This window comes from Salvelinus alpinus, chromosome 2, assembly GCF_045679555.1.
Source record: "Salvelinus alpinus chromosome 2, SLU_Salpinus.1, whole genome shotgun sequence".
Lineage (NCBI taxonomy): Eukaryota > Metazoa > Chordata > Actinopteri > Salmoniformes > Salmonidae > Salvelinus > Salvelinus alpinus.
In genome coordinates this window covers 124,686,462-124,711,013 of record NC_092087.1, presented here as the reverse complement: position 1 = coordinate 124,711,013, position 24,552 = coordinate 124,686,462, and the positions used below count along the sequence as shown (strand labels likewise).

Genomic DNA, 24,552 nt, shown 5'->3' with positions numbered 1-24,552 from the left:
TTATCGATTAAAACTCCCTTCCTATTATCGTATTAACCCCTCGTTTCATGTGTCTCTCCTCAGGCCGGTGGTAGCTGGTCCCATGCAGGACGGTGAGGTGCCAGAGGTCCCTCCCCCCCCTCTGGACATCGAGGGGTCCCCGGCGTACACGATACGGGCCATTCTGGACTCGAGACGCCGGGTGAGGGGCCTGCAGTACCTCGTGGACTGGGAGGGGTACGGTCCGGAGGAGAGGTGCTGGGTACCGGTGGAGGACATTTTGGATCCATCTATGTTAAGGGATTTCCATCGCCTCCATCCGGATCGCCCCGCGCCTCGTCCTCCGGGTCGACCTCGAGGCCGGTGTCGGCGCGCTGCGGGAGCCGCGCGTCAGAGGGGGGGTATTGTCACGACTTCAACCGAGGCAGGCTCTCCTTCCCGTTCGGGTGGCGCTCGGCGGTCGTCGTCACCGGCCTACTAGCTGCCACTGACTCTTTTTCCTCCCCCTCCTTATGTGTTGATTTGTATCACCTGTGTTTAGTTAATTGTTTATTAGTGTGGCTTTATTAGTCAGCCAGCCCGTACGCTTCTTTGTGCGGGATTGTTACATTGTAGCTTTTTGGATTTCGGGAGTGGAGATTATTATTGTGGACTGGGTTTGTTTATCGTGTCGTTGGACCGTTGTGTATGACACCCAGTACGTCCGTGTTGGACATTTCGTTTGCCAGTTGGGTATTAAAGACTCAACATATTGAAGCTCTGCTGTCTTGCGTCTGACTTCGCACCCCCCCGACACCCAGGTCGTTACAGATATTGTAACAACAGTTTTTTAAACGTTGGTAATTGTATCAAATATATATCTTTGCATGTTTGAATTAACGCTCCTTTAAAATGTTTTCATCACGGCCTGGTAAACACATTCTTGTAAGTTGCCTACGCTGACATTTCTGGGTATGTCTCGCATGTAACATAATAATACTAAAGATTCTAATCATTTTTATATTACTTTTTATAATAATACAAATCTGTCAACCAAATATATTTCTGGAAACCCCTTTTTGCATCTTCAATAGTTGTCACATTGTGTTTTACAGATACCCTGTCTATAAAATCTAAGACCTATCAACACTCAGGAGTCAATGTCCTATCTCTTGTCTTTTTCATAGCCTGAGAGAGAGAGAGAGAGAGAGAGAGAGTATATTACCTAAAGTTGTCGCAGCTGCACACTATGTAACACATTATATCGATAATTGCCTAAAATTGTATTTCATTGTCTTTCATAAATGTTGCATTACCTGATGTTGAAACGTTGTTAAATATTTGCTACTTTGGTATACATTGAGTGGAAGGGTATACTTTGAGAGAGAGAGAGAGAGAGAGAGAGAGAGTAATATTACACACTTAAATAATAGCTCATCATTCACACACATACAGCCCTGTCTTCATAGTTGTTCATAGTTTATTATCATAGTTTTGTCATAGCTTCTAATTATCGTTTCTAATCACAGATTGAATATAGTTGGCCATGGTTTCTAATCATACTTTCTGGTCTGAGAGGTCTGATTTAATAAGCGGTTCAAGTAGACCCTAAGGGGGCAGAAGCTATTGTTTACATACAGTATGAATAAAAACAATACGCCGAAAATAGTGTATTAGTGAATGGGCTACGTAAAGGACCGGGCGCAGTTTGCTTCTGAGAATCCCCGTCTAACTCTGTCGGTTCCCAATCCATTATGCCCTGTAGCCTCTGGGTATCATACAGACGTTAGATAATGTTAACCTGTATTTATACGAAATAGATACATTTTAACTTATAAGAATACGTCCATTTAACATATTGCCTAAAAAATATATTTAAAAAACAAATTATCTCGTAAAATTCTGTGTCCATCCGTTGCTCTTCGGAATTCCATTCTAATGAAGGCGGTTCCATATTATTTATCCCCGGGATGCAGTTGGCTTAATGTTGCATATCCTGCGAACGTTAGATAATATTAACATGTTATATACATTTTTAAATTACATGAATATGTGCATTTGACTTAAATAAAATAATAATTGTTGTCATCGGTTTAAAACACATATAACTCCTGTTTAATATTACTATAACATCCACAATGTTCAAACAAGTCCCCGCATCCCAAATCTAATATATACGTTTTCACGAACTCACCTTCAGAAAGCGGAAGGATTTACAGATGATCTTGTCTGATAACTATTCTGGGGCTGCTGTCCTGCATGTGTGTAACTGCGCTAAAACGATGCGAACAGAGTGGGAAACTATCTGTTTCACTAGACTCGTTGAGAAGTTTGCGGCCTTGGCTCAAAAGTAGTGATAGTACGGAATGAGTTTACAGAGCAGGGGGTGACGTGTTTTTTTCCCTTTTTCCCCCGGGCGCTATCCGTTATATTTGATTACTAAATTAGTGGGTTCAAACATTAGGATTGGGGTGTCGAGACAGTATTACCCTTTTGATATTCTATAACCTCCGGGGGGCTAGCACCTCGATGCTGGGGGGTCGGTCTAGACATAGCTATTATTTCTGGGCTGTTTGACTTTTTAGCCCCCACATCCTCTGGGGGTGAGCTAAATTAGGTTTTGAAAGGCTGTTAATGAAGCGTAAGTGTCCGTAAGACACAGACACACTTTTTTGTTTGGGGGGTAGGCCTCTGTTTTGCAGGATATTGTAAAGAGCGAGAGAGCCTTGAGCGCAGCCGCATAGCCATTTATGAACACACACCCCGCCCCCTTCTTTGTTTTGAAACACACACACATCCACTACTGCACACGCACGCACACACACGCGCGCACATGGCTTTTTCCGGGGGCATGCTTGGTGATAGATGGAAAGGACATAATCCCATCGTTAAAAGGTGAGATACAATTTTAAAACCATTTATTTAATTCAAAATATTTAGTACATACAGTTTATAGCCGTTCATAATTAATGTCTTTTACTATGCCTTTCTTACAGATATAAGTCCTGGTTAGCCCTGACCATTATTCGTTTCCAATTCACGATCACTAAAACGCTTGCACACTCCATCAAAGCTCCGTAAATTTTCCCTCCATGGGTAGATAATCCGTCCGGCATGTAAATCCTGGGTATGCCCACAGCATTAATGAATAAGATGGGTAGAAAATGAATCTGTTTAAGTCATAAGTAAAGGCCTTTCATAAAGAGGCTGTCATGATTGACTGTGGCCCATATTTAACACGTATTGCTTGTTACCTAAGACTATTGTTGTACATTGAATATCCACTAGCAGATTTGTGTAGCATGTGTAACGGATGTGAAATGGCTAGCTAGTTAGCGGGTACGCGCTAGTAGCGTTTCAATCAGTTACGTCACTTGCTCTGAAACCTAGAAGTAGTGTTGCTCCTTGCTCTGCAAGGGCCGCGGCTTTTGTGGAGCGATGGGTAACGACGCTTCGTGGGTGACTGTTGTTGATGTGTGCAGAGGGTCCCTGGTTCGCGCCCGTGTCGGGGCGAGGGGACGTGCTAAAGTTATACTGTTACACATGCATCTCCACTATATCTGTCATGTTACTGTGGTCTTTTTAAAAGTCAATAAACATGTGTGTAAAATGTACACTTTTGTTTCACTGTAGATTTGTTTAAGCCCACCTAGAAACACCTGATTTATCCCACAGCATTAATGAATAAGATGTGTAGAAAATGAATCTGTTTAAGTCATAAGTAAAGGCCTTTCCTAAAGAGGCTGTCATGATTGACTGTGGCCCCATATTTAACACGTATTGCTTGTTACAGAAGACCACTGTTGTACATTGAATATCCATTCATCCCTGTTACACCTTTATGTGTTGGCTCTCTATGTCTGTACATAGTGTGAAATGCGGTTTCACTAAAGTTATTATACCCTAAACCTGAATCTGAAATGACCTTTAGGATCTTTCTTTGTGGTTCTAATCTCCCCGGTGTACATGCACCGAACATCCATAGGCTGGAGCCACCTGGAAGCTCGATGCATGTACATATAAAGACAACTAAATAGGAAACTCAACAGTGTGTTAGGCCTAGAAACATTATTTAGATGGCTGTTTTATTGTTGTTGAAAGCTTGAAATGTACACAATGCGAAGTGACCTTGTTTCTAACACACACACCCACACACACACACACACACACTACATCACACACACTCGCGCACATGGCTTTTTCCGCAAGTCTTTTTCTCCGGGACAGACTGTGGTAAGAGTGAAAAACGAGAGAGTACAGGACGTGGTGAGATACTGCTTTTAAAAACATCTTTATTTCATTCACAAAATCATGTACATACAATTTATAGCCGTTCATAATTAAGGTCTTTTACTATGCCTTTCTTACAGATACAGGGGCCTGGTATAGCCACCCCCCATTATCCGTGTCCAATTCCCCATCAAACTGCCTGGCTCTCTTGCACGGTCCATCAAAACTCCGTAAGTTTTCACTCCAGGGGTAGATAATCCGTCGGGCCTTTAGGTCCTGGCTCTGTCTCAAGGACAGCCGCGGCCAGCGCTGTAATTGTTCACCATTTTGGAAAAGACTGTCCAGCTTATTCATAAGTGTTATGAAAATTGGATAATCCACCCATTTAAAACTAAACACAGGAATAAAAAAGTTTACATCTTTGCATGCTGTGGAAGATACAGGAGAATTGACAGACTTTGTCCCATTAGCACCATCATAAAGTTCACAGGCTAAAATTGTCACTTTGGCGTCAGGGCTATAGGCCATTGAAGCGATTCTTAGGGCCTTCAGATCACTGCGGTCGCAGACCTGTTCTTCCAACGCATATCCGGGCACATTTGTACCACTCAGGGCCTGTTCAATTTTACAGAGCGCCAGCCTAATCTTTAGCCATTCTCTCATCCCCAGAGCAGGAGAAAAAATCCCAGGTTTTGCTTGATAAAGGGGTTTGGGGCCACTGTCTGTGAATATCTTTACCGTAGAATCCTCCGGCTGGAATATGTAAGACATATGTCCCTCACTCGTACCCCAAACTCCTTTAAAACATTCTGGAGCTTCACACAGAACTTCCTCAATGCTTTGGTCACTGGGTTCATGACAAGACGCGCATAACATACCGAAAATTGGCATAGGTGTCATTTTTGTTTAATATTCCGGGGGTTATCATGTACAGTCTTACGCATGTATTGTTCTGGGGCTTTATAAGGCGTCTGCAAAGCCCAATACCCCAGGACATTTGTGTTTCATAGACAACAACCCGGAGGGCAATACAATAGGGGGGCCTTACTCTTTGAAATGCTTACTCTTTGAAATGTTCATTCCTCCACCCCGTTCAAAGAGGACACTAGACATCAAACATCATGACAACTTCAAAGACACTATAAAACTATTTTCACCCTATAAACCGTGAGAACCAGGAACAGGATGCCCAAACACATGGTCACTTCCTCCCCCCCGCCCCCCACCCCACCAGGATGTCCTGACCGGAAGCCCAAATATGGGCATGCACACGTCAGCAGGACATAGGGTCATAAATCAACATTTTGACGTGTGACATCTACTTTATTCTCTCTACTGTGATTATTATTATTTGACCATAATGGTCATTTATGAACATTTGAACATCTTGGCCATGTTCTGTTATAATCTCCACCTGGTACAGTCAGAAGAGGACTGGCCACCCCTCATAGCCTGGTTCCTCTCTAGGTTTCTTCCTAGGTTTTGGCCTTTCTAGGGAGTTTTTCCTAGCCACCGTGCTTCTACACCTGCATTGCTTGCTGTTTGGGGTATTAGGCTGGGTTTCTGTACAGCACTTTGAGATATCAGCTGATGTAAGAAGGGCTATATAAATACATTTGATTTGATTTGATGTCCACGTACTGTGGGTGTTTTTATGGCAAAGCTATGACAAAGCATGTTTAGTACTGCACCATCAACACCGTGGGACTTTATGACAAAAACTAAGGCTCTTATGAGATTACAGCTGCAGTCTTTTACAGAAGCAGACAGATAAAAAGAGCTGATTAAAAAATAACAACATTCTCTCTGTATATAGCGTCTTACACCCAAACAAGGGCACTGCGTTCATCCACCTCTGGCCTGCTCGCCTCCCTACCTCTGAGGAAGTACAGTTCCCGCTCAGCCCAGTCAAAACTGTTCGCTGCTCTGGCACCCCAATGGTGGAACAAACTCCCTCACGACGCCAGGTCAGCGGAGTCAATCACCACCTTCCGGAGACACCTGAAACCCCACCTCTTTAAGGAATACCTAGGATAGGATAAAGTAATCCTTCTAACCCCCCCCCTCCCCCTTAAAAGAGTTAGATGCACTATTGTAAAGTGGTTGTTCCACTGGATATCATAAGGTGAATGCACCAATTTGTAAGTCGCTCTGGATAAGAGCGTCTGCTAAATGACTTAAATGTAAATGTAAATGTAAATGTTAGGAATTGTTCTCGATAACACTTGGGTCTGTGTGTAGAGTGTATCCAAATCCACACAGTTTAATGTGCTTTCCATAAGCGCTTTGGCACACGTGTACCTGATTGCATGTTATGTAGCCTATGATGATAATATACAGTACATACTATGTTACGAAATGACTGGGCTTTTACATGCCCTGTGGGATTTTCGCACAACAGCCAGCCATGATGGAAATGCTAGTTTATTATCACATATAAATCCATACAAGTCTGCTTCTTTTATCACCTGTCCTTCCACTCCTTTCCACCTACCCTGTCGTTCAGTGAGTCACGCTCACATTAATGAATAACCTTGCCTGAGACGTGAAACTGTCATTAATGCTTAGGCTTGAAGCTCATCGGACTAACACAGTCTTGTTTTGCCCATTAGACCCAGGTTCGGACCCAGTCGGTCACACCAAGCCCATGGCGTGAAAGATATTCTATCACATTGGCCTATAATCCAGCTGTAGTGTTAACTAGGATGCCAGGATCACCTTAGAATGGGTTCATATGTCTGAACTATGCCTCCCTCTATGCTCTATTTTCTCTTTATTGCAGGGGAACCACTACACCAGGCAGACTTTAATGGCACCGTATTCCCTATATAGTGCATTACTTTTGACCAGGGCCCTAGTTGTGCACTAGACAGACTGATCGGCCCACTCTGGACGCCACGTGAGCTGTAATTACAGTCCCCCGCACGCCTCCCAAATCCCCCCTGGCTCGGACAAATCCCAGTCTACCTCCTGTTTGACATCTACAGACCGATTGAAGACAGATGTTGAGCCTGACAGCTGGACCCACTGCAGTCAGCGGACATCATACATGGCTCAATCTGGACACAGGGAGAGTGGATGGAGATGGATGCAGAGAATAGCTGAACAGTGGGCGGCCATCTTTAATTAAGAGAAAGGGATATAATTATCTCAGTTTCTGCTGCACAGCTTTAGAGTATGGAGATAAATCCATGGAGAGCAGGACCGCAAAATAGGAGTTCAGGCACACTGAAATCCCCTGTTCAAATCATTCCCAATATAATCCAAACTGTAATTTTCAGTCTCTGGGTTAAATAAGGGGGCAGAAAAGCTGAGGAAGATTGCTCTGTTTGTAAGAGCCCGTCTTTTCCATGAAGAGGACACTCAGCCTCAGACATAGACAGACAGTCAGACAACACACAATTTAGCATCAAAAGGTTGATGGGAAAAAATAAATACATGATTCTAGAATTTAGGGCACCGCAAGCAAATCTCCAGTAAAAGGTGTTGTGTAATGTCTCAAACATGTGGGTCTTTGGTTTTACAGTTAAGGAACATCTCTGAGCAAGTGAAGATGAACGCAAGGGGCTTTTGGTCAAACAAAGCATTAATTCAAAATTCAAAAGGCACTCGCACATCTGAGCAATCTTTTTGCAGGTGCATGTTAACAGTTGAACAAGATGAAGGAGAAAGGAAACCGCACACTGCTCTTGGTAGTATCACTGATCTTTAATAAGCGTATGTATCGGCCTCACGGCCTTTATCAGAACTTTTAAAAAGAGCAGTGTGCGGTTTCCTTTTTCCTTCATCTTGTCAAATAAAGCCTAAATTACAACGGTGTTAATACTTTGTTTATCTGTCGTCTCAAATGCTTTTATATAACTAGTTGATGCATTTCACTGGCAAATAGTGACATGGCTCTGTTTGACAAGACATTCGGTGTGTAAATGGTTTCACACACAGAGAAGTAGAGACAGCAACAGGTTGACAACATTTAGAGGTAAACGCTTATATGAAAGAGATATGATTATTGTCGAAACTTGAATTTAATGTTATCACATTGGGTTCTCTGATGACACAGTAAAAAAAAGAATCACACATATTGAGGCCACACAGACAATACACAGGGACCATCATTTCCATACCATATGTGTAAGGACTGGGTGTCGGAGTGCGAAGTCAGGCGCAGGAAAACAGAGGATTCAATAATAATGTTCATTTAATGTAACACGGAGAACCTCGGCCACCCCACTCGACACTGGGTGCTCACAATAAACTGCCCCAGACACGGGGAACGAAAACAGTCCAGTATTATACTCGAACATACACAAACACGTAACGTCTGATAACAAACACCAAGCTTACAATAAACAATCCCGCACAAAGAAACGGGCGGGCCGGCTGACTAATAAAGCCCAACTAATTAGAACAAACACCAAACAGGTGTAACCAATAAACACATAAGGAGGGGGAGAAAAGAATCAGTGGCAGCTAATAGGCCGGTGACGACGACCGCTGAGCACCACCCGAACGGGAAGGAGAGCCTGCCTCGGTCGGAGTCGTGACAACATGTTTCATCCAATACATTTCTTGATGAAGCTAGTTGATGGTTGACAGCTGATGGTGTCCAACCTAAATAACAGGTTAGCTTTCAACACCATTAATACCCTTTATAAGGGATTCATTCCTGTAAACCTTATGTTTCCTTGTCCTAAATCCTGACCTTATTCTCTGTCCCACTGTTCTAATGCATCACTTCACAACTGGATATGTCCTGTTTGGCTGCTGTCTGTGGGATACTTGGCACTCCGTCACAACCTCAATCTCTTATCTGCCAGTGTGACCTCTTTAGCTCTGTCTGTCCTACGCCTGAAACCAAAGAGCAAACAGACTGTTTGAGTCAGGATTTTAGGTTTCTATCAAGGGTGTGTGCGCATCAAATCAAAATCAAATTTTATTTGTCACATGCGTCGAATACAACAGGTGAGTAGACCTTACAGTGTAATGCTTACTTACAAGCCCTTAACCAACAATGCAGTTACGAAAAATAACATTAATTAGAAATAAAAAATGATTAAGGAGCAACAATAAAATAACAGGGGGTTCCGGTACAGAGTCAATGTACAGAGGCACCGGTTAGACGAGGTACTTGAGGTAATATGTACATGTAGGTAGAGGTAAAGTGACTATGCGTATATAATAAACAGAGAGTAGCAGCAGCGTAAAAATGTGGGGTGGGGTGGGGACAATGCAAATAGTCCGGGTAGCCATTTTATTAACTGTTCAAGAGTCTTATGGCTTGGGGGTAGAAGCTGTTAAGAAGCCTTTTTGACCTAGACCTGGCGCTCCGGTACCGCTTGCCGTGCGGTAGCAGAGAGACAAGTCTATGACATGGGTGACTGGAGTCTTTGACAATTTTTTGGGCCTTCCTCTGACACCGCCTGGTATAGAGGTCCTGGATAGCAGGAAGCTTGTGTTACAGGGTTGGTTATGTTTCCACTTGAATCTAAAGAAATGTGAATTTAATGTTCAAGCATTCTTATTGGTTGGTTCAATTCCAATGACAATAAGGCATGTTGTGATTGGCCCCGCTTGCAGATAGGGGGAGATCGCGAACGTCAGGTCTCCCCAGTATGAAAATGTGATGCAAGGGGTAGGTCACGTTCTGAATACTGTTTTATATTTTATATTTTACAATGTGTATACGTTTGCTTTACATTGCTGATTTATACATGTGTGGGTATATGGTACCTGTTAGGGATTGAGGGGCTTTCTGGGATGTGCTTTGGTATATGATTGCTGTATATAAGTGTGTTAGCTAGCATGCTGGTCACATAAGCCCACTGCTAACACAGTTGTTTTCATGCTACAGATTTGACCATTGAGAGCCATCAATACCGTTAAGCCCTGCACAACTAACATGCTGTTTCCTATTTAACAACAGATAATAAATAATGCTCAACTGGGACCACTGGCTGGGGTGATTTATTTGTACAAAACACAACGCAAGGAGAGTACGATCAACATCTGTTACACTTGTCCCCAGTGATGTTGATGGGGGGGTCACCTTGGGGTCATGATAGGGGCTGCACCAAATGTTTGATGTATTAGAATAATTGATTATGTTTATGTTGTATTAATAGAAGGGGAAGGGCTATAAGACCCTCCCTCACTACATCTATAGGGTCCTGGACTACAGATTAGCAATATATATATATATGCATTATAAGGATTAATATTGTTCCACAGATCTTTTCTAGTCTCTGCTTCTTATAAGAAACGGTCTGAGAGATGTGTGCTATTGCAGTCTAAACAGGGTGTCTGTAAGAAAGTGCCTCAAGGCTAAAAGAGATTCATAGACACAGAACCCTGCAGGGGAGTGAAAGAGATAAGAGACTAGTCAGACATACCACTGTAAAGCAACTTGGGGAGTGGAAAATTACTGCCGAGCCCTTAGAAAACACTGGAACTATTGTCTCTCCTTCAAGTTTGTATAACTGTATATGCATGGGCGTGGTCTCATGAGTAGAAGGTGTTTACGTAGGCAGTTACATCACTAGGGGTTGACTGTAAGCCTATTAAAGCAACTTGTACCCTTTCCTATTTTGCAGAACTTACTCGGAAGCATGCGTGCTATGTTCCCGTTGTCAACTTCTGTCTGCAATTGCGTTAATAAAGGTTTTTGATTGATTTACTTAAAGATATTGTCTGATTGCTGATTTCACCAATAAGCAAATGATTGACAAGGAACAAGGAACCTACCCCAACAATGTACTGGGCCGTACGCGGTACCCTCCGTAGTGCCTTGCGGTCAGAGGCCGTGCAGTTGCCATACCAGGAGGTGATGCAACCAGTCAGGATGCTCTCGATGGTGCAGCTGTAGAACCTTTTGAGGATCTGAGGACCCATGCCAAATCTTTTCAGTCTCCTGAGGGGGAATAGGCGTTATGGAGCCCTCTTCACGACTGTCTTGGTGTACTTTGTATTTCTGTCGTTTCAAATGCTTTTATATAACCAGCCAAATGTTTCATCCAATGTTTCATCCAATACATTGATAGTTTGTTTGTTGGTAAAACAACACCAAACTCAATGGTCCAGCAGCAGCTGTGTAATATATATTTAATCTTATCGTCTGTATTGTAAGATATTCAATTATCCTGCCCAAGTAATTTCTACGTGGCTACTAGTCTAGACTCTCAGCCACCAACCCCCCCCATCACACCAATGTTGACTGACAACTGGGGACATTCATTGTCCCCTCCCTCCCTGCCTCTATTTTCTCCAAAATGCGAACACTAGCTACCACAAATCCCCCCAAGAGGAGATTGCCCTAGGACTTTTAGCTCCACCGTCATTGGGCGGTTCCCTGGCCTGGATCCTGTTGTGCCCTGCATGTGCAGCCATGTGAGCAGCTGCTTAAAGCACATGACACCTCCCACCACACCCTGCCCCTCCCCTCGCCCCCCTCACTGCACTGCTTTCTCTGTCTAACTCTGTTCGGGCACCAATGGACACACAGCTGGATCGCTATCGACCGAATCTCTCTCTAGTCGGACGTGTTTGTCTTGAGTTCTGCTACTCAGTTTGGTCCTTGTTTGCCTACCACGACACCACGTCAGCATGAGAACGCTACTGGACAGCAGCTGGATAAAGTTTGGGCCAGCCGGCAGAGGGTCCATTGATTGGGTGACTGGGTCACCTTCTCCCCCAATGGTGGAGAGACAGTTACAGGTAAGGGATAATCAGCTTGCTGTTACTGAGTGAGTCTGATTCAGTAGTAGTCTTTACATATAGACTGCTGTGAGACCCAGAGATTTGTGGTAGGCCCAGGAGGTAGGCAACCCGAGTCCTGGAGAGCTGCAGCATATTTTGAGTTTACTTCTTTGCTTAACACCTGGGAGTAGGTAGGTGGTGTAACAGTATAGCTTCCGTCCCTCTCCTCGCCCCTACCTGGGCTCGAACCAGGGACCCTCTGCACACATCAACAACTGCCTCCCACGAAGCATCGTTACCCATCGCTCCACAAAAGCCGCAGCCCTTGCAGAGCAAGGGGAACAACTACTTCAATGTCTCAGAGAGAGTGACGTCACCGATTGAAACGCTATTAGCGCGCACCCCGTGAACTAGCTAGCCATTTCACACCGGTTACAGTGGCATACTGTTTTAACAATCTAAAGAACAGACTGAAAATGATTCTGAAAAATACCTTTTTAGGTGGATTGTTTTTATTTTATATTATCTTTTATTTTTCCTCACTGGAGGAGCGCTGTCCAAGGTACTTCAGCCAGCATCCACATACTGTGGGCTATACAGACCTTTGCAGGCTACACACTCTTGCTGTTGTTAATTGAGTGCCTTAAAATAGTATTGAATGTCACGACTATGACGAGTGCTTGTGAGTGCAGTTCATGTCAGGGCAATGGCAAAGGAAAGCTTTTCGGGACTTTCAGCTGAGTGGAGTGATGTTGATGGGTCTTTAGTCAGTCATCCAGATGAGGATCAGCGTTATCTGAGCACTGAAACCGATTGGTCGGGTGAATTTGGGACGCTGATTGTGTCAACAGGGGAATATAACACTCAGGCAATATCAAATGGCATAAGCCCTATTGAGCCTCTGTAGGATATCTTGATTTCACAACCGTGTAGTTTCAGTTTTGAGAAGATGGAAGAGGATCATCACTGATCCGATGGAACACATTACTGATTTATCATCCTGAATGTATTTTAGAGGAATCTTTTTTTCTGTCCTTTCAATGACGTGATTAATTAACTCTTTTCCCTCCAAAACCACCAGGGCTACAACTGGAATGAGCTGAGCCTCGACCAGGAAGTGAGGTCAGAGCTGCTCCTCTACGTGGTCCTCCCCGTCGCCTCCCTTCTCATGCTGGGCCTCCTGGTACTCCTGGCCTACTGGAGGTTCTCCCCTCCAAAGCTCAGCCTGGACCTCCAGGACCCCGAGAGCAGCGCGGAGTTCCTCTCCTCGCTCACCGGTCACGGCGAACGCCACACCAGCACCAGCTCTGACATGTCGGACAGCGTGTTCGTCATGGTCTACCTGCCGCCGCCCTACGAGGAGACGCTGACCAAGATCACACGCGCCGCCAGTCTGACCAGTCGGAAAGAGTCCATGAAGATAGAAGACCTGGAGGCCCGGCTGTGTCCGGAGATCAAGTCCAGTGGACGCTACGTGTGACTGGGGAACACTGGGACTGTCTCTTAAATGGCCCCCTATTACCTATATAGCCCACATAGGGCTCTGATTAAAAGTAGTGCACTATGTAGGGAGTAGGGTATATGGTATCATTTCGGACTAGAACTAAGAGATTGCTTTTGAAGGGACTCCATATACCAAGCTCTTTAGAATAAGGGGATTTCAATGGACTATGTAAAAACATCAGACCTGAGTTCATCTTTTGTGGGTACCAGCTTTCTACACAGAGGAGTGTGCAACTGCATGAAAGCTGGAAATTGCATTGACTGGCTGTCCAGGATACAGTACATCTAGATTCTCTAGAGAGGATATATGCTGACTATGTACAAACTGTAGGTCACAGTAGGCAAATAAATCTCCTTCAATGATACAGAAAATTATATACAATTAATTTGCGTTGTTTTTATCTCCTAAATGAAACACGTGATCCCCATTTTTACTTCCACACATTGTATGAGCCGTACCATGCTTTCAACCCTCCTGTTCCTGTGTTGATTTACAGTTTGTTCCCTGTTTGGAGACTTAAGAATGTCAATGTGCAAAGTGCAAGAATGTTACAGAAGTCTTGTATATAATACTGTATGTTATTTGAATTTTATTTCAATTGTATTTAAATGTAAGAAGGTACAAAGACCTAGCCTGGGCACCATGTGTTTGACAGAAGGGACAAGACTGGTTAGACTGGTACCCAGACTTACAAAGACCTAGTCCAGGTTAATAATTCCCTTCATTCCTTGGAATCACATCATGAATGTACTCCTAAAAACCTCAAACCTGATACGTTTTATAGACTACATAACAGATATGCATTCTAATTTACAAGTAATATGTTTGTACAAAGTGTTATATTGTTTTTAAATAAAGAATAAGAAAAATATCTTAGCAGGGTTATGATTGAGAGAGTTCCGTCATGATCACTTATGAAACGAGGTTGCAAAGTTATAATCCCATGCTGCCCCACTATGATACATCTTGGTCATATCATGTAGACTACTGAATGTAGAGGTGAGCTCTCCTTTCCAAACACCTGCCTGACATTACAGCTATGGTCTTGCTGCGTTTCTGAGCAAGATTGTCAAGAAGTGTTAGAAATGTCCAGGGGTCCAACTAGATCTTTTTCACTTAAGGCCAAACAATCCTCAGAAGCAGCTACAGCATTTCATATTCTACTCTTTGTACCATTTATTCTTGTATATGATCCGTTTCAGATAGACTATTGATGGTAGCGTTTTTATTTCAAGTATATTTATTCACCAAATGTTCATTGTTGTTAATTAACCAATTCATTTGAATAGTCTACTGTCTAAATTATCCCAAAAGCCCAAAATTCGAAACATACTGTTTTTTCATCAAGTAAATGTGTTCATCTAATCAAAAACCACAATTTAAAACACAGATTTTCAGGCTACACCATAAAACAATAAATATGATGGTTATTGGTTACATTGAGCATCAGGCTACTCTATATGGAATTTAAAATATATATATCAGAAATAAAAGTAATAACAGACATGTCTTTAGAAAAAAAGTCATGCAAAATACATTAAAAAGAACAGTTTATTTTTCAAATAAAAATGTACAGAGAAAATTGTTTGGTGCCAAAACATAGCCTCTGGTAAGCTATAAATACACATCCTGTATCACAAAATGGAAAATAAGACATACTATTAGACAGGCAACACATGATGTCTGTTTGGGATCTGAGGTAGGCCTTGTTGTTATATCTGTCTCTGTGTAAATGTGTGTGCGTCCATACGCTTGGTTTGTGTGGATGTGATTTCTAGTATCCGCGCCTGCGACAATCCTCCATCCACAATTCTTTCGCAGTTTTTTTCTTACGGCCAAACACACCCCAGAACCAGCCACAACCCTTCTTCTTCTCCTTCTTCTTCTTTTTATTATTTTCCTCCTCCATCATTGCCATCCGTCCCTTCATCCAGAAGGGTTTGGGTTCCTGTGAACAAACAGAGTTGGTGAGTGGAAACTACAGGCACCTTAATTGGGGAGGACGGGCTCATAGTAATGGCTGGAATGGTGTCAATGGAATGGTATCGAACACATCAAACACACGGTTTCCATGTGTTTGAGGCCATTCCAGTTACTCCATTCCAAACATAATTATTAGCCCTCCTCCCCTCCTGTAGTGGAAACAAACCTCAGGAAGCCATCACCATCAGCAACCTTTCAATGCTGAAGCTGCAGCTCAGTACGGGACAGACAACATTCAAATTGACTGATATTATCAATGAGACAATACAGAATACCATGTAGCTTACCTTCTCAAGTGGGGTGAGGAGTTTCTTCATTCTGTCGGCGTTGGCTTTCTCAATGCAAAGCTCCAGCTTGGTCTTGTCTAGGGGAAATGGAAATGTGACAAGATAGGACATTTGAACGGAAGGGAAGAGTTCAAGTTGTTATTGTCCAACTGGTTCATTGACTGTGACATGTAGCTGTTTACTCTACATCGGAATTTGTTGTGAAATTGTGAATTACAGAACATTGTGGAATACAAGTCATTTACAAGAGACTAGGCCTGATTCTGAAGATACCACACCAACAGTAGCAGTGTTCTACCTGTATCATCCGGGGTTCTGGTCTCTCTCTTGACCGGGATGTTGATGCAGTATGGCCGGTCATCACCCTTCTTGGTGTCCTTGGCGAAGGTCAAGGTAGGCCTCAGGTGAGTCATGATCTCTCTGACCATGATATCGCAGACCAGCAGAGACTGTATTTCTGGGTGTAGCTGGGCTTTAACCAATGGCCACTCATGGAAAGTCATGAAGTAATTGCTCCTGATTGACAGTGAGACGTCTTCTAAGAATGTGGCCATCTTGTCTGGCTCATCGTTGAGATTCCTCAGAGTGCGTAAGAACAGTCTTTGGTTTTGGTATTTCAATGCCTCTTTCTGAACCTGGATATGTATGTGCTCTACCATATCATTGCAAAGTGGGACGTCTTCCCATGAACCGTATTGCTGCTTGATTGTACATGAATCTGAGAAGACAGAGTCAAAGACTTTCCTGACAAGAATAACAGGAACAATATCAAGGTTTATCACCTTTGGTTTGTTCCTCTCGGTCTCCTTCGGAGCCTGTTCTTGCACAGGCTTTCCACAGTCCTTTGTGGTCGACTCAAAAACATCAGTCTGTGGGAACTGCTTCAAAAAGGCAGCCTGATTGACGTCGAGAGCAAGAGGATTATCAGGCATTGTGTTGCTTGATGTTACAACCTCTTCATCGTCGTCCCCAACAAAGTATTTGGGGTCGATCCAGACTACATCTCTGTTAGAGGAACGAGGTAGAGAAACACGACGGATGTATTCCAACTTGATGTGGTCATTCAGGGGGAAAGCCTTCACGAACAGTGGCAGTTTCCCGACCCGGGACCCGTAGTGATTGTAGATGGTCTTCCTAAGGTCCTCGGGTAGGGCTACTGCAAAGAGTTTGCTCTCCATAGCCTCTTCGCAGCTCCTAGCTATTGGACGCTGTGGGCCGAGGACTTGAAGCGGATAGGTGTCACTGATGCCCTTGTACACCATCAGGATCCCCTCACAGATAGCGCTGGGGATGGTGGAGATGATCACAGTGTCCTTCATGCCAACCAGCTTTTTTATCTTGATTGTCGTGCCAAACTGATGTATCATGGCACTCTGCATGTGCAACACTGTCTGCCTCATGTTGCAGAAGGGGGCACACAGATTTTCATCCACAGAAATACCTGGAATCTTCCTCAAGATGTTAAAAGCAACGGAGGCCATTTTAACGACCAGTAAGAGCAGAGCCTGTTGGTCAAGCTTTTTAGTACCGCGTCCATTCATTGGATGAAGTTTTAGAATAAACTTCACCACGAAGTCACTGAATAGTTCTCCACTAATGATCAATCTAGCAGGTAGAGGACAGATGTTCACCATATCCTGACTAATACGTCTCTCCTCTTCAATGGCAGCATAAACAACGGGCACTGTCTTAGCAATGCATAGACCTACGAGATGAACAATGTACCTTGTCAAAATGTGTGACCCGATTCCCAGTGCTCTCGCCAGCACAGGTTTTGGGCCTAGCACTTGCTCAAGGTTGTTGATGACAGTCTTAGCCACCTCATAAGCATCAATGGACTGCTGACCGTTCGACAGCTCCTCCTCCTCAGTGACCTCGATCCAGGGAATCGACCACAGAAGAGCTTGGGTGTCGTTGATGATAACAGGTTTCTCCAAATAGACTCCCCCCTGAAAGGCTTGGGGATCTACTTGAAGAAGAACCTGGGTGATGATAAGCTTAACGGTGGAACCAAGTACCACAACCTTCTTCGGCATGATCTTGTATGCAGTCTTCATCACGGTCTCAGTGTCTGTGAGGGCCGTTTGGAGTATGGGACATGTACTAAGGTCAAGAGCCTCAACCTTCTTTGCCTTCACATAGAAGAGAAAGAGAGGCATTGCAATACTTTACTACCTATCACGTCTTGTAGTGTATTTCTTATTACATGTACAGGTTTAGTACTACACTTAGAGAAAAGGTGCTAACTAGAACCTTAAAGGGTTCTTCTGCTGTCTCCATAGGGTAACCCTTTGAAGAACCCTTTTTGGTTGTATGTAGAACCCTTTTTACAGAGGATTGTATATGGATCCGAAAAAGGTTCTACCTGGAACTAAAAAGGGTTATCTTATGGGGACAGCCGAAGAACCCGTTTGGATCCCTTTTTTAATAGTGTAGTATACAACAAAAGTTCACAAATAAAGGATCCAGTCTTACCTTGTCTGCCTGGCTGTCCAGGACCTTTATGACATAAACGTCTGAGGATGAGGGAGGATAGGGGTTCAGGGTTGCCACGAGGACCTCAGCCTTCTCCTCCTGGGCTTCTCCATCTGCCACCTTGTCCAGCAGGCTGTCCATGACCTCCCTGACCTCTTGTGGAATCTCCACCTGGGTCTGGCTGAGGAACTCCACCTGGAGCATCTCATCTGACCTGATCTCAGGTTGGGCCTGTTTCTCTGAGAGAATATCTGCCGTGTCGCCACTCATCAGAGCTGCAGAACCAAGAGGCTCATGGGAAGGAACTGATGGCTTGGCCTTGTCAGTCAGGAGCTGCTGCCCCACCATGGTTACCTTCAGATGGAAGAGAGGAAGAAGACATTAGTTCAAACTGTTCCTTTGTGAACTAAATGTGCAATAATAGGTAAATAAACAGTCTATGTGGGTGATAGCAATGGTGTACTATAATTTAGGGAATGGAAAAGTAGGAGTATACCTCTCCTGGAGACTGGTGACATTGGCTTGGTGACACGCTCAGCTCTCTATGAACTTCCTGCTCAATCTCATGGAGTCTCTGGTGACCCTTCACCTTCAGCATCTGTACACACAGTAGGAGTTTAATATTAGCATTGGAATCACACAGGACATTTTATGGCCATGACAGTGTCATTTTGTTCAGGATATCAGATTTATCATGGATGTGTTCGGCCCAAAACATATTAAATACTAAAGGAAAACATCAAAGTAGATGCTTAAACACATGAGAACTATTGTATACTTAATGGCAAACTTACCTGCTCATCAAGGTAACAATCGACCCAAGAAGACCCTTGGATGGATGTAGAGTCATCCATATTTGCTCCAAGTTATCCAAAGGAGACCAGTAAGCTAGAAAATATTTATTTATAGAAAACTGAACTAAAACTTCAAAACTGTACTAGAACTAAATCCTAAATAAGAACTAAACAATCGAGCAATGCAACCAACACGAGTGGGGTATTATAGCAGTCTGAATTCAGAATACATGTGTATAAATATAGAAGTATAGAATGCTCAAATTTAGAACTTTAGAATCTTTGGCAAACATAAGACATTGTGATGTCACAACTAAATGGTTCAAGTGAGCAAAAAAATACCTGCGGCAAGGACAGCGCTAGAAATTGTTCTGGAACAGAAGGGTCTCCATTCTGAAATACCTAGTTGTCACAGTGGGCTATTTTGCGTGATAGAACAGCACTGCAAACGTGAAATATTATCAATAAATTCAATCTTAACCATATGGCAAAATGTAATGTTGTATTACTCCACTGTTTACAAACAAATCATTTACAATGTAAGTACAGTACTGAGACCACATGTTTTAAATATTTATGAAACACAATCATTTCTTTTCAATAAATTGTTTTCTTTCACAAAATAACACTCCCATGCAAATGAATGACAGGTCAATAGTTTTATTCTTATCATACAAAATGATTTCCAACAACCACACAATACAGTAACACACGCTCAATAAAACCTTGAATATGAATAGACAACATCAGATACAGTTCAAATCTATCACTAGCTGGTAGGGAACTGGTAATAAAACTTGCTGTCTTTATAAATGATATTTGTTTTTATACAGTAAGTAAGGAACCATAAGGAAAACATTTGTCATGGATGACTGGCTAGTAGGAACCAGAGCTATGTCAGTGTTCAGTCCTTCAAGTCCTTCCCAATAGTTACTTAGATTTGAAAACATTAGCCGAACATAACACAATGTAAAGCTAACAATAAGTCATGTTAAATCCTTTAAATCATTGAGAATATGTTATGGCCAAAGGCAGTACTAGAACAGTGGCATGTCTCTGTTATGTTGTTTCACGACTGGGGCCTTCCACTGGGCTCTGTTGAGAAAACAACGCCCCCAGCAGGCAGTCAGTAGCGTTGCCAGCAGAGGGCTCCTCTCCTCCCAGACACAACAGCCTGTGGTACCTAGCCTGCGGAACCCAGCACAGCACCCTGGAACGAACACGAACACACGCGCATAGAGATGCACAAACACACACGCAGGCACACACACCGTGTGAGCTATATTAACATGGTACTTACTCTTAAGTATTCTTTAAACAAGTCAAAGATGAAAGAGTGTTGTGAAGCGATCTGAGTGTGACCTTGTACCAGTTGTAGATGTCGTCTCTCACGGGGTCAGGATACGTTTGGATCCACTGACCGATTGTCCACACCTTGACCACATTGCCTATAGCAACCATCTCCCCTTTACCCTCTCCATCGCCCACCTCAGCAGGCTCCTCAGGGACGTCCTCGTAGCACAGGAAGTAGCTGCACGAGAAACACACACACAGTCACACAGGCAGTCACACAGGCAGTGAGAGATGCCATCTGATCGACTGTTCTTAGGCCCGAATTTCAAAATGCACATTGTCATCGAACATCTCAGTTCAAAAGAGTCCCAAAGTTTTCTTGCCACTAATATTACAATTATCGTTTATTGGCATGTTGTGCCTTACTTTAACCCTTTCTCTACCACCCCCTCTCTCTCTCACTCACTACTCTGTGTTGGTGGCTCTCTCTTTCCCTGCCACTGGCTTGTCCTCCTCTGGATGTCCCTCCATCTCGCCATCCGTTTCCTGCTGTAGGCTCTCTCTGGGTCTCTCCACATTCCAGCGCATGCGTTTGTACAGGCCAGTGTGGACCCCAGCCAGGTACGGGGCTAGACGGCAGTGCCTGTATATGGACAGCCCCACACTGTCTATCTGACACTTGCCAATGTAGAAATGGGAGACACTGGAATGGAGAGAGGGGGAGGAAATGCTGTCAATTAAAGTTGTTGTATTTCTTTCTAAGAATGTGACCATAGAGGACCTGGAAAACATGTCCTATGCGGTCCTCCTGCCAGCGATAGCTCTGCTCAGGATCTCCAGTCCAGAGTCACTCCACTCCTCCTGCCGGGGGTCAGATCAAGTCCAGTGGACGCTACGCGTGACTGGGGAACACTGGGACTGTCTCTTAAATGGCCCCCTATTACCTATATAGCCCACATAGGGCTCTGATTAAAAGTAGTGCTCTATGTAGGGAGTAGGGTATATGGTATCATTTCGGACTAGAACTAAGAGATTGCTTTTGAAGGGACTCCATATACCAAGCTCTTTAGAATAAGGGGATTTCAATGGACTATGTAAAAACATCAGACCTGAGTGGGTACCAGCTTTCTACACAGAGGAGTGTGCAACTGCATGAAAGCTGGAAATTGCATTGACTGGCTGTCCAGGATACAGTACATCTAGATTCTCTAGAGAGGATATATGCTGACTATGTACAAACTGTAGGTCACAGTAGGCAAATAAATCTCCTTCAATGATACAGAAAATTATATACAATTCATTTGCGTTGTTTTTATCTCCTAAATGAAACACGTGATCCCCATTTTTACTTCCACACATTGTATGAGACATACCATGCTTTCAACCCTCCTGTTCCTGTGTTGATTTACAGTTTGTTCCCTATTTGGAAACTTAAGAATGTCAATGTGCAAAGTGCAAGAATGTTACAGAAGTCTTGTATATAATACTGTATATTATTTGAATTTTATTTCAATTGTATTTAAATGTAAGAAGGTACAAAGACCTAGCCTGGGCACCATGTCTTAACAGAAGGGACAAGACTGGTTAGACTGGTACCCAGACTTACAAAGACCTAGTCCAGGTTAATAATTCCCTTCATTCCTTGGAATCACATCATGAATGTACTCCTAAAAACCTCAAACCTGATACGTTTTATAGACTACATAACAGATATGCATTCTAATTTACAAGTAATATGTTTGTACAAAGTGTTATATTGTTTTTAAATAAAGAATAAGAAAAATATCTTAGCATGGTTATGATTGAGAGAGTTCCGTCATGATCACTTATGAAACGAGGTTGCAAAGTTATAATCCCATGCTGCCCCACTATGATACATCTTGGTCATATCATGTAGACTACTGAATGTAGAGGTGAGCTCTCCTTTCCAAACACCTGCCTGACATTACAGCTATGGTCTTTCTGCGTTTCTGAGCAAGATTGTCAAGAAGTGTTAGAAATGTCCAGGGGTCCAACTAGATTTATTTTTCTTAAGGCCAAACAATTCTCAGAAGCAGCTACAGCATTTCATATTCTACTCTTTGTACCATTTATTCTTGTAAATGATCCGTTTCAGATAGACTATTGATGGAAGCGTTTTTATTTCAAGTATATTTATTCACCAAATGTTCATTGTTGTTAATTAACCAATTCATTTGAATAGTCTACTGTATTTTACAGCCATAGAAGACACGATCAAGCAGTCCATTGGGGAATACAGAGACTCTCTACAAGCAACAAAGATCAAGAAATACCAGCGAGACACAGAGGACTACCAGCTCAACCAGGTGTACGCATGGGCAGGCCCAAGGACAGGAGCACGGAGAGGCCGACGGAGGGACGCACCACTGATCGGGGGACACAGATACGCAGCAGCGGGAGGACATGGAAACTTGGACACAGAGGCATCCACCGAGAGCGAATTCCCTACAGACAGTGACTCCAGCTACCATGGCACACAGTGTTTTTTTAGCCCGGAAGCAACAGAGGGCTCCACGAAAGAAAAGAAACGATGCAGGAGAGGCAAGCGGTCGAAGAGGAGACCAGGAACACAGGCCGTGGACACGGAGATACAGCATGACGCGGTAATTAACCCCTCCAAAAAAGACCTTACTGACGCGCAAGTCTCAGTCTTATTTAAGGGCCTCTCTTTTGTACCTACATGTACAGATAAACCATTCGATACGAAAGTAGATCTGTTTAAATTCTTTCGCAAGATTAAACTTAAGCATGTGTTTTCGCAAAACACTGATTCGGGAGCTAGTAACACATCAAAGAACTGGTACCCATTTTAAGCCCAAAAGCTAATTCTGTCCCATGGTTAACAACTCCTCGATTAATACCTATTGTAGGTTAGTCGAACAAGAAGCCATGTCAGTATATACGAGACAAACAAACCATATTCAGAAGAATCTCACTAGAACAGAAGAACTGGCACTCAATGAATTAATGAAAGAATCATCTTTGGTTATAAAACCTGCAGACAAGGGGGGTGCTGTGGTTGTTTTAGACTATGAAAAATATAAAGAAGAAATTCAGAGACAACTCAGCAATGAACGTTTCTATAGAAAACTGAGTGTTGATCCCACACAGGTGTTCCAAAGGGATATATGCTCTAATCTGGAGCAAGCCCTATTAAACCACCTTATCTCAAAACCTGAATATGAATATCTTTGCTGCAAATGTGCCATACGTCCATGCTTATACATTTTACCGAAATTACACAAACCTAAAACACAACAAGGCAACTATCCAGGCAGACCAGTGGTTGCAGGAATAGGCTCAATGCTAGAGCCATTGTCGAACTTTGTAGACTCTTTTATTAAATCTCATGTGCAAGCATTGCCATCATATTGTAATGACCTGACTAGATCATAAAGGAACAATTGTCCAGACAGAGGCTTGAGTTTACGAATTGACGGTTTATTAACCCAACTTTACACCGTGTTACGTTCCTTCTTCCTTTTTTTTCCCTTCTTGACAATATTTCTCCACTGAGATCTCCTAATTTCAATGGGTTCAATGAGTTAAAAAAAAAAAAAAAACACCAGAGTGCGTAAGAACAGTCTTTGGTTCTGGTATTTCAATGCCTCTTTCTGAACCTGGATATGTATGTGCTCTACCATATCATTGCAAAGTGGGACGTCTTCCCATGAACCGTATTGCTGCTTGATTGTACATGAATCTGCGAAGACAGAGTCAAAGACTTTCCTGACAAGAATAACAGGAACAATATCAAGGTTTATCACCTTTGGTTTGTTCCTCTCGGTCTCCTTCTGAGCCTGTTCTTGCACAGGCTTTCCACAGTCCTTTGTGGTTGACACGAAAACATCAGTCTGTGGGAATTCTTTCGCTGTCTTATCTAAAGGCCTCTCTTTTGTACCTACATGTACAGATAAACCATTCGATACGAAAGTAGATCTGTTTAAATTCTTTCGCAAGATTAAACTTAAGCATGTGTTTTCGCAAAACACTGATTCGGGAGCTAGTAACACATCAAAGAACTGGTACCCATTTTAAGCCCAAAAGCAAATTCTGTCCCATGGTTAACAACTCCTCGATTAATACCTATTGTAGGTTAGTCGAACAAGAAGCCATGTCAGTATATACGAGACAAACAAACCATATTCAGAAGAATCTCACTAGAACAGAAGAACTGGCACTCAATGAATTAATGAAAGATTCATCTTTGGTTATAAAACCTGCAGACAAGGGGGGTGCTGTGGTTGTTTTAGACTATGAAAAATATAAAGAAGAAATTCAGAGACAACTCAGCAATGAACGTTTCTATAGAAAA

At 43.0% G+C, this 24,552-nt stretch overlaps 1 protein-coding gene and 1 long non-coding RNA gene across 2 annotated transcripts; one reads left to right on the top strand and one right to left on the bottom strand.

The window, feature by feature from the left end:
- Positions 1–10,409: 10,409 nt before the first annotated feature.
- On the top strand, positions 10,410–14,247 carry LOC139568564 (small integral membrane protein 28-like). The gene is made up of 2 exons (XM_071390482.1): positions 10,410–11,898; positions 12,962–14,247. The coding sequence occupies exons 1-2, from the start codon at positions 11,788–11,790 to the stop codon at positions 13,358–13,360; spliced, it is 510 nt and encodes a 169-aa protein (XP_071246583.1). The 5' UTR covers positions 10,410–11,787; the 3' UTR covers positions 13,361–14,247.
- Positions 14,248–19,567: 5,320 nt separating this feature from the next.
- On the bottom strand, positions 19,568–20,817 carry LOC139551697 (uncharacterized). The gene is made up of 3 exons (XR_011670303.1): positions 20,683–20,817; positions 20,224–20,454; positions 19,568–20,133 (listed from the first exon to the last, which is right to left on the bottom strand). It is a non-coding gene; the product is annotated as an uncharacterized lncRNA (long non-coding RNA).
- Positions 20,818–24,552: the final 3,735 nt, after the last annotated feature.